The following is a 15245-nucleotide window of genomic DNA, read 5'->3' as shown; positions in this document are numbered from 1 at the left end:
GATTGCGACCGTATGTAATGTTTAATACCTAATTGGGTGGGCATCGTATGTAATATTTACTACCTAATTGGGTGGGCATATCTCAAATCTCAATACATATATATGGTCAATTATTATATGCTGTGGTCAAAGAAGCAACAAAAAAAAAATGCACGTGTGTACTTGTGTGGCATTATTATAAGGCTTACTGAGCTAAGCAAGAGGCGGCTTAGCTGAGCTGGGCTGGACTGGACTGGTCCACAATCCATCCCAAACCACCACGCAAAGAAGCATCTGCGTTTTAACAATTAATTTGGTATTTTTTTCCAGCAAAAAAAAAAAACTAATTTGGTATTTTATTAATTAAGAACGACAAATAAACAAATGCCGCCGCTATTAAATAGAAAGAAAAAGAAAAACAATATATATTTTTTTTTGAAAGAACTTGTGCTTTATTAAAACAAGAAGTAATACAAGCAATAAAGAAAAACAATATATTAAAACAGTTTACAACATCAAAATTGGAAAATAGTTGGCGGAAGATTGAAATTTTCAGAAGAAAGTCAAACCTGAGTATTTTGACCATAAAGTAGTTGTTTGCTATTTGTATTGTATTATTATTACATCAGAGATCCACTTCCCGCCGACGGTTAAGGACAAAAAACGACAATAAATATCAACACTTTCTTATTCAAATCAACTTCATCTCTCATTTTACTTCTATATAACATCAAAACTGTCTTCTTTCTAATTCACTCCATTTCAATTCCTTTAATAATTAACCCAGAAATAAAACACCACATAATAATAATAATAGTAATAACAAATATGGAAGCTTATTCCTACTCTTCTTCTTCTTCAAACACTAGTAAAGTTCCTTACTACTCTTCTTCATTGCACTCGGTTAAGAAAGCTGCAACGGCTAAGCCATGGAAGAAGCTGGTGGCTCCTCTTCCACCGAATCCGCCCCGAGTGTACAGAGTGGACCCCATTAACTTCAGGGACCTTGTTCAGAAGCTGACGGCTGCGCCTGAGTTCCAGCTCGACCCACCACAGCAGCCGCAACCGCAGCCGCAGCTAAGGCTGCAGAGCTTGGCGCCGCCGCCGGTGCAAGCAGTTGGTCAGGTCCACCGCCCTGTGCCAGAAAAAGCAGCATCGTTGTCTACGGTGTACAAGGAGTTCTCTGAGGTGTTACAATACGAAAAGAAACCAAATCAGAATAATAATAATAATAATAAATTGGGATCAGCTGATATTAACAACGTTGTTGGATCGAGTTTTCTTGGTCTAAACTCCTCTTCTATATCATCATCATCCATATCGTTATCGCCTTCTACTAATTCTCATAACTGGTGCTCTTTTCTGTTGAGCCCCGGAACTCTCTCCAGTCTGGGGCAGAGTACAGTTCTTTAGACCATCATATTACACACACATATATAATTGTTCATTATTGTATAATTACACTAGAGTTGGGTTCAGATCATATTCCTATGGATCTTAATTAGTTCGTGATTTCCTTTTATATTTTGATTTAAGAGTTGTTAGATTAATGTATAACGGGAGTTTGTAATGTGCTCGATGGGAAGAGTACAGTCATTTTAATACTGCTCAATATCAATATTGTAATTGCATTTTAATAACAAAATGAAAATAAATAACACCCATTTTTCTTATATATAGTATACAAAATGTGATACATTAATATTATGAGCATATTTATCATAGGAAAGCAACTTATTGAGAGGGGGAGTTGAGTAGATTAGATAATGCAGTAGCAGACAAAATGAGATGTCATTATTTAGATCAATTTTATCTTGAAATTAAATGGGTTGAGAATATAAAATTTTAGCATTATAAGTTATAAAATAATCTTGTGATGTGAACCTGAGAAATGAGAGGGTGGACCTAGCTAGCTAGCTAGCCGCCGCGGCGAGTGTCAGCTGGTTAACACTAATACAAAATTGAAAATTGTTGTCCGTAACCTCTATAATTCCTGTGATATCTACACGTTTATTTTGTTTGTTTGTTTGAGAAAGACAAGGGGGAAAACTAAGCAAGACAACACACTATGTTGCTGTTGCAGGGTATATTTGGTAATATAAACATAAGAAATGGATAAAAATTGACTTATAATTCATTCAATTCCACACCATCAAATCAAACCGGGTCTAGTGTGAGAAAAATATTTAAAAAAATTGACAAAACAAAAGAATTCGATTATAAGTAATAACCAACCACTAATAATAAGAAGTCCAATTATAATCGAAGTAAAACTAGACGAGAAAACTCTCGATTAAAAGAACGACTAGGAAATAACAGAGCAAAAATGCACTAGTAAACCTCAAACGGTAATAATCATCTATATATATACAAGAGAGAATCATTACATTTTGCTATAAATCTAAATTACAACAAAAACTTTTAACTAATGCAATTTTTGAGAAAAAACGATCAAAGGCGGAAAAATTATGCAAGCAGTTGTTCAAGTCACTAGTTTTATAAGCAGGATTTTTGTGTTAAGTTAATCAACTTCAGCTTCATTGATCCCAGTAGTTTCTTAGTTGTGACATGTGAAGGAGGAGCTCATCTCTGCCCAAGCCAGTGACACTGCTAGTCATGATCCATGGAGGATGCTTTGGAAAGTTCTCCGCAATCAATTGCTGAAAATTTCGGATGTTTTCATCAGGCCTTTTCCCTTTCCCCACCTTCATTTTGTCACACTTGGTAAAAACAAAAGTCATTGGGATCTGACATCAACAAAGGCAATAAATCCATTAGAAATGAAGTTTTAGGAAGCGCTAGTGTGCTTAGTTAAAGGGTGAAAAGTGTAAGCAGATTACCTTGTTGCGTCCAAGCCAATTAGCACAATCCAAGTCAATCTTTTGAGGTGGAACACTTGCATCAACGAGAAGTAGCACAGCGACCAAATTATCTCTGTTCAGAAAGTACCCTTTGGTGAATGATGACCAATCCGTTCGAGCTGATTCTGAAACCTTGGCAAACCTACAAATAAAGTAAGCATATTAGGCTATTAGATTATGAAAAGTATTGTGAAAATAGAAGACAATATATACGTTCGCATAGAAAAGAAGGGGGTGAATTGGCTCTAACCAAAGGGTTTACATGCTTGCGAAGTACTTGTTTAGTGTGGATTTTGTTCTTTAAATTTATTTATTTGAACATAAAGCATTGTGGATATCATCTTAAGGAGATTTTTGAGATGATCTTCACCCTTTCATTTCATTCTTTCAATTTGAATTAAACAAGCAAGAAAAAAAAAAGCTATTCAATAGAAAATTCCGTATGTAGATTTGTCACAAACTAACAAGCCATAAACATAAGATCAACAATGTTATATATCTGTGGAATATTTCAAGTAACCTACAGCACACTAGGTGCTTTTTACATAATCTCATTCTCATGTTGTTTTAATACACTAGACGAACATTAACAAAGAAGTCGAGAGTTCAAACCTCCAACCTTCACTTTATTCTTTCCCCCTCCAACTACTGAGATAGCCTCAGTGGCTTTCTCATCCTCTTCTTTGTCTATCAGAGACTAAGTCTATCCTTCACCCACTTCCCTTCCCCACCCCAATTTTAACCAGTTACAGACTAAAATAAATTGCACCATTCAATTTTTCCACATGAAATTTGTAGCATCTATCTCAGCTGAGAAATATGAAATCAACTAGAAATTTAACTAGTAACTTAATCTTTAGTGAACGTGCTCTTTTCTCTATTAACAAATACTGACAGAAGCAGTCAGTAAAAAAAAATGGTCCAACGATAAAATTATCTCACTCCAAGCTTTAAACTTAAGGAAAGACATAACAAACCATAAGCATTAAACACAACTTAACAATTTAAAAAGAATGAGACTTGGCATTACCCATAACCAGGTAAATCCACAATGTACCAGCTTTTGTTCACCAAAAAATGATTGATAAGCTGAGTTTTCCCTGCACAATGTGAAACTCATTTTTCATTATCTGTTAACATTAAACATATACCTTCATTGAAAAAATAAAATATATAAAAAGTGGGAATGAAAACCTGGCTTTTTAGAAGTAAGAGCAACTTCTTTTTTGCGAACAAGGGCATTTATAAGTGAGGACTTTCCAACATTGGATCGACCCAGAATTGCAAATTCAGGTCTGTTATCTTTAGGGCAATCCTTGGCTTTACCACTGCTTTTGACGAACTCTACCTCCTTAATCTTTGAATCGCCGGCATAAGGTCCAATTACAATATTAGAACCTGCTAGGACCATGTCCTCCGTCACCTCCTCTGGATCAACTCCAGGTGGTACAAACATAAAGGTACGGAGGAACTTGGCGGCCTCTGAAAAAGAAGAGCCTGTGGGGGTCTTTGAAGCCGAAACATGCTCGCTCGTGTGCGGACGAGCTGAGCTCGAGAGTGCATTTCCAAAAGAGAGAAAGAATGGTTTAGTTTTTCTAGGATATGAAGAAGACGGGGATAAGAGAGACGTGAACTGGAGACTTAAGAGGCGGTTTCGAAGTAACATTGTTTGAATCTGTGTAGTCTGGACTCTGAAGCCTCTTCGGTTTTCACTTTTCAGGATTAGGTTAGAGATTGTTCATACCCCTTATCTTCTGCAAATGAAGGAAGTTATTACTACTTTTGCTCACACACTATCTCTATTTGGTATTTGCCATTTACCAGCTTCCATGCTTCATTGAATTGAAACTTTTAGAATAAGAAATCTCACAAATACTGCTAGAATTTTACATTAGCATTGGTTACATTTAAGAAATGAGTAGGGTTATCATTATGAGCCTTCATGTAGTTCTAATACACAATTATCATAATGATCATGAATTACTGTAATTCACACATTTTTACGCCTAAAAAGTTTTAAGAAAAAATCCAACCAGAATATGATATCACTCGTCCCTCACAAGACAAAGCCGAGAGGCGATAGTTCAATTTATATGTATAGATAAGTTATACGTACCAATCAAGAACAATACTAACCGTACCATATGCATATCATCAAAACAGACAAGTTTCTAACATGAAAACAATCAATAGATATAGGAGGACTTCACTTACGTGGCCGAGATGGTGAACCCAAAGCTGACCACGTGAGAGTGAGATTCTCTTTTTCGACGGTGGTGGGTTGTTCCGGAGGAGCACAAAGTAGCGCAGAGAGAGAGGAGGAGGAGAAGGGTCGATGAGGGAATAAGATAGGACCGCGTTCAGTAGAAAGTTATTCTAACTGGGCCAACAGTATTGGGTTCGTAGTCGGCCCACTTTAAGGCCCATTTTCTCTGTGGACAATACTCGCCACTGGTAATGTGCGCCCTAGCCACTCCCACAGCTCGAGAAGATGGGCCAATATCTTAGACAATTGGAGAAGCAGCTCTCGCCTCTTCGTATATTTGGTATATAGATAATAGACCCGATTTAATCCACCAATTTTTTTTTAGTCCTATTCAATTAAATTAGTAATTAGATTTTTGAGAGCAGTTTTATCTCACGTGTCTTGCAATAGAATTTAATAGTTTATAATTTGGTAAATCATACTTTTTTAGTTAGATGATGAACTTTCCTAGTTCGAGGAGATTCTTGCGCTGATTACATATCTACATCGTTCATGAGCGATTCACTATATCAAACAAAAATTGTAATTAGAATTAGAAAAATATAGAAGCTTTACAAAATTTAAACAACAGTACTAAAAACATACAACAACATATGTTCTAAATTCATTCTCCATTTTAAAGTTTTTTTAAAATACACTATTTATGCTTTATATTTATAAATTGTTATTCATTGCTCTAAATATATTTTATTAATTATTTAGAGTTTTTAGTAATTATTTTTGTATGTGGATATGTGTATATATATTAATATTATGAGCATTGTTATTGGTCACCAGTGGTTCGTAACACCTTTTAGACGTGTCGCCTTACGATTGGCTAGCGATACTCTCCTTAAAAATTATTAAATTAAACTATATAAGACTGATGCTTAATTTGACCAATATCAATATTAATATAGGAGGGTGCTAGACACCGCTGATGTCTTTTATCATTTCTCTAATATTATATATTTCAAATGAATAAAATATAATTTTTTTTAAAAAAAAAAAGTAAGATTTTAGTGATGTATTTTAAAAAAACTGATGTATGGTGTAATGTAAAAATGTGCTCTAAAATAGAAAAAGTAGAATTTTTGTAATGTATTTTAAAGGATAGAGTAGAAAAATTGATAGGTATTCTTAGATTGTATTAGTGATGACAATTATACCGGCGGGTACCTGCTCCTAGTGGGCCGAGAGCAGGGGTCGACTTTCAGGGGCGGGGCGGGTATAGGTTTAAATGTTCATACTCGAGTTAGAAACGGGGTGGGGCGGGAAATAGATACCCGTTTTTAATATGATATATGTATATATTTAAGTTTTAAAATCATAACCACTACAATTAAAATGATTTCATGATTTAGACTTTTTATTGATTATAGAGACATTTCAGTTTTCATAAAAATATTTGCGGTGATGCATATTAATAACCACACTTAATTACTTAAAAAATTACACTTAACCATTTATTTTCAATTACCAATTTTGTAATTACTAGCTCTATTTACTATATACACTATTTCACTTATGTGTTATTGTTTTAATGAGTTTTTATGATTATTTATTTTTTAAAAAATATATATGTAATGGGCATCTGATGAGAATTCTTCCTCCATCGAGTAATCTCAACCCCGTCTGTGCTTTAATTTAAATGGGTATTGATGCAGATGTAGGAGTAAATTTAGGAAGCGAATACGGGGGTAGGGAAGCAATCCCCGCTCCCGCCCCACCCTGTTTACATCTTAGGGCAACTCCAATGGCAAATATTAAATTGGGATATTGGCGGCTAAACCACCTGAACTTTACGTTTTGTAACACTTAACCACAAAAATCGAATTTTTGGCCGCTAAACTACCTAAACCCTAGTTCCGTTTTGCTCTGCACACCTCCGTCCAAAAATCACAGTTAAGTGCCACGGTGGACTGTCCACGTGTACACACTTGTACACGTGGCAAATTTATAGTGGTCCACGTAATATTAATTTTAAAAAGTAATTATAAATATTTAAAAAAAAATAAAAAATATTTTTTTACGTTTTCTTCTTTTTTTTAAGTAATTTAAAAATTAAAAAATTATAAAAAATAATTTAAAAATTATAAAAATAAATAAATTATTTTATTTTCTTATTTTTCTTTCTTTCTTTCCCTTTTTCTTTTTTCTTTTTTTATTCTTTCTTTTTCTTTTATCACTGGAACCATCGACACCCTCTTCTTCTTCCTATCTTCTTCCTACTTTAATCTGTCATTATCACCATGAAAATGTTAGACTATATATATAGTGTATGTAATATAGCATATACAATGATATGAAATGCGGAAAATAAACTTTAATCATATCAATAATATATGCAATGAAAGGATCGATGTACCTCCAGCCATTGATCTTTGAGCTTCAATCCCTGCGATAGCTTCGGTATTGGAGTTCGGGCTTCCTCGCTCTCTCAACTCTCTTTAGATGGAATTTGCTGAATGGATTCAGAATGAGTGAGGAGCTCGGGGACCGAGACCCTATATTTATAGGTGAGATACTCCATCAGTATCTCCGCCACATTAATTGTCAGAATATTTTGACAATTAATTCAGGAAATCAAATCAGGTAATGAATATAGAAATCTGACCATATATAGAATATTACATAATTGATTTTGTCCAGATTTAATGAATATAAAATATTCATTTATCAGAAAATCAATTATTTATTTATTTCCTTAAATAGAAAATCATTTCCTTAATTAGAAAATAATTTCCATAAATAAAAATATTCTAATATTCTCCCACTTGGTCAGCATTTAAACTAAAATATTCAAACCCAACGTTCCTCATTATATAATAAACATACGAATCATAGCGACATGTCCTCATTATGAATCGAGTATTATCTTCCATGTATTACAATACATTTATTATATAACAATGTACTTTATGTGGCAATGTACTTAAGTGAATAAACCCTAAACCTTATGTTTATTCAGGTCCTCTGAAATTTTTCTCAAATGTAAAATTAAGATGCGCATAAATATGAGAAAATCAAAAATAAGAGTTTCATTAATAATAACTTTATTTGTACAAATTACATAAGGGAACCAAGTCCCATGTTCTCTACATGATCCTTGAATTTATGAGGTGGCAAGCCTTTTGTCATAGGATCGACAATCATCAATTCAGTGCTAATGTGTTGAATGACCACTTTATTTTCCTTAACACATTCTCTAATAGCTAAGTACTTAATGTCGATGTGCTTGCTTCGACTTCCACTTGTGTTATTCTTAGCCATGAAAACAGCAGCTGAATTGTCACAGAACATCTTTAGCGGCCTTGCAATGGAATCAACCACTCTAAGGCCTGAAATGAAACTCTTTAGCCATACACCATGTGATGTAGCCTCAAAGCAAGAAACGAACTCAGCCTCCATAGTAGAAGTAGCAGTCAAGGTTTGTTTGTTACTCCTCCAGGACACAGCTCCACCAGCAAACATAAACACGTAACCAGATGTAGATTTACGTGAATCAGTGCAACCAGCGAAATCTGAGTCTGAGTAGCCAACTACTTCTAGATTGTCAGTTTGTTTGAACATCAGTTTGTAATCCTTAGTACCCTGAAGATACCTCATTACTTTCTTTGCAGCTTTCCAGTGGTCTATCCCCGGGTTACTCTGAAATCTTCCTAACATTCCGACAGAATAAGCAATGTCGGGTCTTGTGCACACCTGAGCATACATTAGGCTTCCGACAGCAGAAGCATAAGGAATGTTCTTCATTTGTTCTCTTTCAAAATCATTCTTTGGGCACTGGCTCAAATTTAATTTATCACCCTTCATAATTGGAGCAACGCTCGGTGAACAATCTTTCATATGAAATCTTTCTAAAACTCTGTTGATGTAGGCTTCTTGAGATAAACCTAAGATACCTCGGTATCTATCTCTATGAATCTTAATGCCTATGACATAGGATGCTTCACCCATGTCTTTCATCTCAAAGTTCTTTGAAAGAAATTGTTTCACTTCACGTAGCAACCCTTTATCATTGGATGCAAGAAGAATATCGTCCACATATAAAACAAGAAAACAGATCTTACTCCCACTTTCCTTCAGGTATATGCATTGATCCATGACATTCTCTTCAAATCCAAAGGAAGAGATGACATCATGAAATTTTAAATACCATTGGCGGGATGCTTGTTTTAATCCATAGATGGACTTCTTGAGCTTGCATACCAAATCCTGACCTTCACTAGAGGAGAATCCTTCTGGTTGTTTCATGTATACCTCCTCCTCTAGATCACCGTTCAGAAAAGCAGTTTTTACATCCATCTGCTCCAGCTCTAAATCAAAATGAGCAACTAATGCCAAGATGACTCTGAGGGAATCTTTCTTTGATACAGGAGAAAAAGTCTCTGTATAGTCAATTCCTTCCTCTTGAGTGAATCCTTTAGCAACAAGTCTCGCTTTGTACCTCTCAGTGTTGCCTAATGAGTCTTTCTTAGTTTTATAGACCCATTTACAGCCAATGGCTCTCGCCCCATTAGGCAACTTTACAAGTTCCCAGACTCTGTTGCACCTCATAGAATTCATTTCTTCATCCATAGCATTGTACCACAATTTTGATTCTCTACTGTTCATAGCTTGTAAAAACGTTTCTGGATCATTTCCAATTCCAATATCAGATTCTAATAAATACACAACATAGTCTTTGTAAATCTTTGGTTTGATAGGTCTAGTAGATCTTCTTAAGACTTCACCAACAGGCTCTTGGGGAGCAGCAGCAGGTTCAGCAGGTTGTTCAACAGTTGCAGGCAACTCTTGAACATTTTGATCTACTGGATTATCATTACCAACTTGTGGATCTTCAGTGATTGGTAATGGTTGTTCAACATTCGTTTGAACTACAGGAGTGTTAACCATTATCAATCTTGTTTTTGAAGTGGAAGGTTCTGAAGGATCTTTCTCAGGACCTAAGTCCTTTGATTGATCACTCCCACTGATCAAGGCATTCTCAAGAAATTTTGCATTCCTTGATTCCACAATTCTTGTGCTATGAGATGGACAATAAAACTTGTAACCTTTAGACTTTTCAGCGTACCCTATAAAGAATCCGCTTATGGTCCTTGGGTCCAATTTCTTCTCTTGTGGATTATATATTCTGACTTCAGATGGACATCCCCAAATGCGTACATGATTCAAACTTGGTTTCCAACCTTTCCATAATTCAAAAGGAGTTTTTGAGACTGCCTTTGTTGGAACTCGGTTTAATATGTACACGGATGTCTTTAATGCTTCAGTCCACAAGGATTTAGGAAGGTTAGAGTTGCTACTAAGCATACTCCGCACCATGTCCATTAATGTTCGGTTTCTTCTTTCTGCAACACCATTTTGCTCGGGTGTACCGGGCAAGGTGTAATGGGCAACAATCCCATTTTCTTCAAGAAACTTCGCAAATGCACCAGGTGCTTGTCCATCTTCTGTGTATCTACCATAATACTCACCTCCTCTATCTGATCTCACTATCTTAATTTGCTTGTTGCATTGTTTCTCTACTTCAGCTTTAAATATCTTAAAGACATCTAATGCTTCACTTTTATTATGAAGTAAGTAAATATACATGTAGCGTGAGTAATCATCTATGAATGAGATGAAGTATTTCTGACCATGTGACTCCATATCTGGACTACATATATCAGTATGTATGATTTCTAATATTTCAGAACTCCTATGGACACCAGTTTTGACGTACTTGGAGGTTTGCTTTCCCTTAATGCAATCCACACAAGTATCAAAGTCAGTAAAATCTAAGGTATTGAGTACCCCATCTTTTACCAACCTTTTAATTCTATCAATGGAGATATGTCCCAATCTCCGGTGCCACAATGTACAGGAATCCTCTTTCATAACACATCTTTTAGTGCCAGCGCGAACATGCAAAACATTATTAGTGGTATTATTTTGTAAATTAAGGCAGTAAAGACCATCAGACAAAATACCATTTCCAACACATTCAGATTTATAATATAAATTAAAATATTTGTCTGAAAATGTAAAGGAAAAACCAAAGGGTATAAGTCTTGAAATCGAAATCAAGTTTCTAGAGAAACTTGGTACATAACAGGTCTTTTCTAACTTTAAAATAAAACCATTACTTAAAACTAAATTGCATGTTCCAATAGCTTCCACATGTGAGCCCATCTTGTTTCCGCATAAGATGCTTTGCTCACTTGCCATCGGCTTCCTTAGATTTTGAATATCCTGCAAGGAATTTGTTATGTGAATTGTTGAACCTAATCAATCCACCAGGTGTTAAGATTAACATTAGCCATATTAGATTCATAACATACTAAGGAAATTGGATTACCTTTGTCATCCATCCATTTCTTGAACTGGCTGCACTCCCTTTTCGCATGTCCCTTTTGTTTACAAAAGAAACATTTGATGGAATCTTTCTTTATGACAGCCTTGGGAGCCATGGGCTTTTTCCCTTTGTTCTTCTTGAATGGCTTGCGTTTCTTAGGTTGAGTGGTCAGGTGAACACTTTCTCCTTGCTCCTGTAGGAGCCTGGCTTCCTCTTGAACACACATGGTCATCAATTCATTGATAGTCCATTTTTCTTTATGTGTGTTGTAGGAAATTTTGAAAGGCCCATACTGTGGAGGAAGATTGTGAAGGATGTAATGAACCGGGAAGGTATCGGGAATGATAACGTCGAGTTTCTTCAAATGAGCAGTGATGTCCCTCATTTTAGAAATGTGTTCTCGAACTCCTTTAACACCGGTGAGTTTTGTGGACGAGAACTCTTGGATGAGGTTGATGAACAAAGATTTATCTGAAGTGTCAAACTGCTCATCCATAACTTTGATAAAGTCTTTCACCTTCTCAGGTGGCTCCACCGATCCACGCATTCCCATAGGAATTCTGGACATAATGAACATGATGCAGTAGACGATTAGATTGCTCCCACTTTTCACGCAAAGTGCAATCTCAGCAGCTAGTGCTAGTATCGTTGATAGCGAGTCGGTTCATCTTTCCTTATTGCATAATCCATGTCGGTTGCAAGCAAGGTGGAGAAGAACTCGTTCCTTCCAGATTTTGAAGTTGTCACTCCTAAGCTCAGGGATTTCACTAGTGATTTCAGCATATTTAGAGGTGGATGAAATAGCTGCAAGAATAGGATTACAAAAAATTTAGATGTTAAAAGAATTGAGGCTTTAATGAATTCATGTTTTACCAATGTAGAAACATGATGAAGATGAAAATTTTATTAAATCTAAAATTGCTCGTGGGCTAAATTTTAAATCTAATAAAATTAGATGAACTTTATGATAGATTTAATGAAGTATTTAATTTAGAAATAATGGAGGAATGAAATCTATCTTTAATTAAAATTTGTGATAACACTATTAATTCAAATCCTCATAACTCCCTGTGGGGTAAATTAAGAGAATTTAACTTAATATATTATCCTAATTAATTATAAAAATATAATAAAATCCCTGTGGGGTAAAATTATTATATCCAAATAATTAATTACAAGTTTTGTCCATTAAGGTGAATTTTAATTAATATATAATTTTATATAATTAAAGATGCTGTGGCTACTCCCTAATTATAAAAATTATATTTTCACTTTAGACATTAGGTATTGGGCTCTACCTAAAAGTAATTTCGTTATTAACATAATAGACAATCACTGAGATTAGTGCTCCTAGTGTGGTCGTCCGAAGATCATTAAAAACCGTTCTAGATATGAGCATTTGTCCCAGGTTCATGTTTTCTTATGTCAAACCACAAAACTACTTACGTTTTATTCATATTTTATTCATTTTATAAAGTTTTATGAATATTTTATGAATAATTTTATGAAGTTTTATGAAACTTAATTGCTAAATAAAATATTCAACCTATCTTAATGTTTGAATATTTCTAAATATATCTAACACTATAAAAGGAATTTATGTATAGCATTTAAATCATACAAATCCAAATTAATTGCATTAAACATAAATTTGTCAAATAAATACAAAATAATACAATTAATGTATGATCATTAATTAAATGCAAATTCCTTAATATGAAATTAATGGCAGATTTTTCAAAATTAATTTAGACAATAAATTGCAGAAATTTAGCACAATTTTTACATGCCTAAATAAATCATGTAATAAATTACCAAATTTAAACAAATTTCCATTTTCAATTTATACTATATATATGTATTAAACAAAAATGGAAAATTAACTAAATGCAATTTATTGACTAAATTAACACTGAAATGGGAAAATAATTAATATTCCAAAAAAATAAAAATTTATAAAAAAAATTCGGAATTTTTCCCTTTTTTTTTTTTTTGAAAAATCCATACTTCCAAACGACATGTCGTTTTTGCAAAAGGCAAAAACGACACGTCGTTTTTTATATTCTGAAGTGTGCTGAGAAAATATACAAAACGACATGTCGTTTTCCCTAAGGTAAAAACGACACGTCGTTTAATTAATGTAGAGGCTGCCTCAGAAGACGGAAAACGACATGTCGTTTTCCACAATGTGAAAAACGACATGTCGTTTTTCAACAACGACAACTAAATGTAGGCTTTCAAACGACACGTCGTTTTTGACAAACGACACGTCGTTTTGGGCAAACGACACGTCGTTTTTTGGCAAACGACATGTCGTTTGCGTCGTCTTCTTCAGCCAAACCGGGTCGATTTTGACCCGTTTTTCTGCACGCGGGTCCGTCGAACCCGACCCAAACCCGATCGGAAATTGCGTTTCCGACGACCAAATTGCGTGTTTTCAAATCTAAATGGTTCTAAATCAAATAATAAAGAGATCCACATAGATTTTATGCACAAAAACACGAAAAAATATATACTTTAATATCACGAAATTAATCGGGTCCGAAAAAGTTTTAACTGAAAATTTTTTCCATCTTTAAGTTTTTCAATGGATTTTCAATGCTTAGATCGATCTATAATACTATACGAATATAGTAATGTATATAGAATTTGAAATAAACACCGAAAAATGAAAAACGGAAAAATTAAACTTGGACCGATCGTGTTTATATATATATATGCATGTATATATCACATAATAAAAATGAATATTATGATTATTATTATGTGATAAAACATATATATAATATACAATATATATATATATAAACATATATACATATACGTGAAAATGAAAAAATATATATATATACAGTATATAAATGTATATAATATATATAAGAATAAAGATATATATATACGTATGAAAAATTATATATATATATTTAGAATTATATGAATATGTGTATATATATATACACCACGAAATGAACCAAATAAGTATATATATATGAACAATATATGTATGTATATATGTATATATGAAACTCAAATAAAATCAAGGCAGAGATAAATCCGCTCTGATACCAACTGTTAGACTATATATATAGTGTATGTAATATAGCATATACAATGATATGAAATGCGGAAAATAAACTTTAATCATATCAATAATATATGCAATGAAAGGATCGATGTACCTCCAGCCATTGATCTTTGAGCTTCAATCCCTGCGATAGCTTCGGTATTGGAGTTCGGGCTTCCTCGCTCTCTCAACTCTTTTTAGATGGAATTTGCTGAATGGATTCAGAATGAGTGAGGAGCTCGGGGACCGAGACCCTATATTTATAGGTGAGATACTCCATCAGTATCTCCGCCACATTAATTGTCAGAATATTTTGACAATTAATTCAGGAAATCAAATCAGGTAATGAATATAGAAATCTGACCATATATAGAATATTACATAATTGATTTTGTCCAGATTTAATGAATATAAAATATTCATTTATCAGAAAATCAATTATTTATTTATTTCCTTAAATAGAAAATCATTTCCTTAATTAGAAAATAATTTCCATAAATAAAAATATTCTAATAGAAAATTCATCTCCCTCTCTCACGATCTCCCTCTCGCTCTACTGCCATCTCTTAAATTTGAATATATATCTATATACATATATGTGAGAGAGATAAAGAAAAGTTTATGAGTTTAGGTTTAGATCTGAACTCGCAAGGCAAGAAGCGAGGTCGACGCATATGGTGCTTGGACGGAGGAAGATGCAGATGGTTCTTCGACTAGGATTCCTGTTTTCACTCTCTCTCGCTTTCTCTCATCATC

The 15245-nt window shown here is 34.1% G+C and overlaps 2 protein-coding genes across 3 annotated transcripts; one reads left to right on the top strand and one right to left on the bottom strand.

The window, feature by feature from the left end:
* The first annotated feature begins 564 nt into the window (after positions 1–564).
* On the top strand, positions 565–1656 carry LOC115712459 (uncharacterized). Its single transcript, XM_061114414.1, has one exon. The coding sequence runs from the start codon at positions 808–810 to the stop codon at positions 1390–1392; it is 585 nt and encodes a 194-aa protein (XP_060970397.1). The 5' UTR covers positions 565–807; the 3' UTR covers positions 1393–1656.
* Positions 1657–2292: 636 nt separating this feature from the next.
* LOC115712312 (GTP-binding protein At2g22870) lies at positions 2293–5341 on the bottom strand. 2 transcript variants are annotated; one of them, XM_061114412.1, is made up of 5 exons: positions 5055–5341; positions 4035–4594; positions 3871–3940; positions 2820–2982; positions 2293–2726 (listed from the first exon to the last, which is right to left on the bottom strand). In XM_061114412.1, the coding sequence occupies exons 2-5, from the start codon at positions 4504–4506 to the stop codon at positions 2517–2519; spliced, it is 915 nt and encodes a 304-aa protein (XP_060970395.1). In that variant the 5' UTR covers positions 4507–4594; positions 5055–5341; the 3' UTR covers positions 2293–2516. The 2 variants fall into 2 exon arrangements, with proteins under 2 accessions (XP_060970395.1, XP_060970396.1); XM_061114413.1 differs by having other exon boundaries at positions 4035–4672; positions 5055–5174.
* Between the last annotated feature and the right edge of the window lie 9904 nt (positions 5342–15245).

The sequence above is a fragment of the Cannabis sativa genome, chromosome 4 (genome assembly GCF_029168945.1).
Source record: "Cannabis sativa cultivar Pink pepper isolate KNU-18-1 chromosome 4, ASM2916894v1, whole genome shotgun sequence".
Lineage (NCBI taxonomy): Eukaryota > Viridiplantae > Streptophyta > Magnoliopsida > Rosales > Cannabaceae > Cannabis > Cannabis sativa.
The sequence above is the reverse complement of the archived record's forward strand: the minus strand, read 5'-3'. Positions and strand labels throughout refer to the sequence as shown.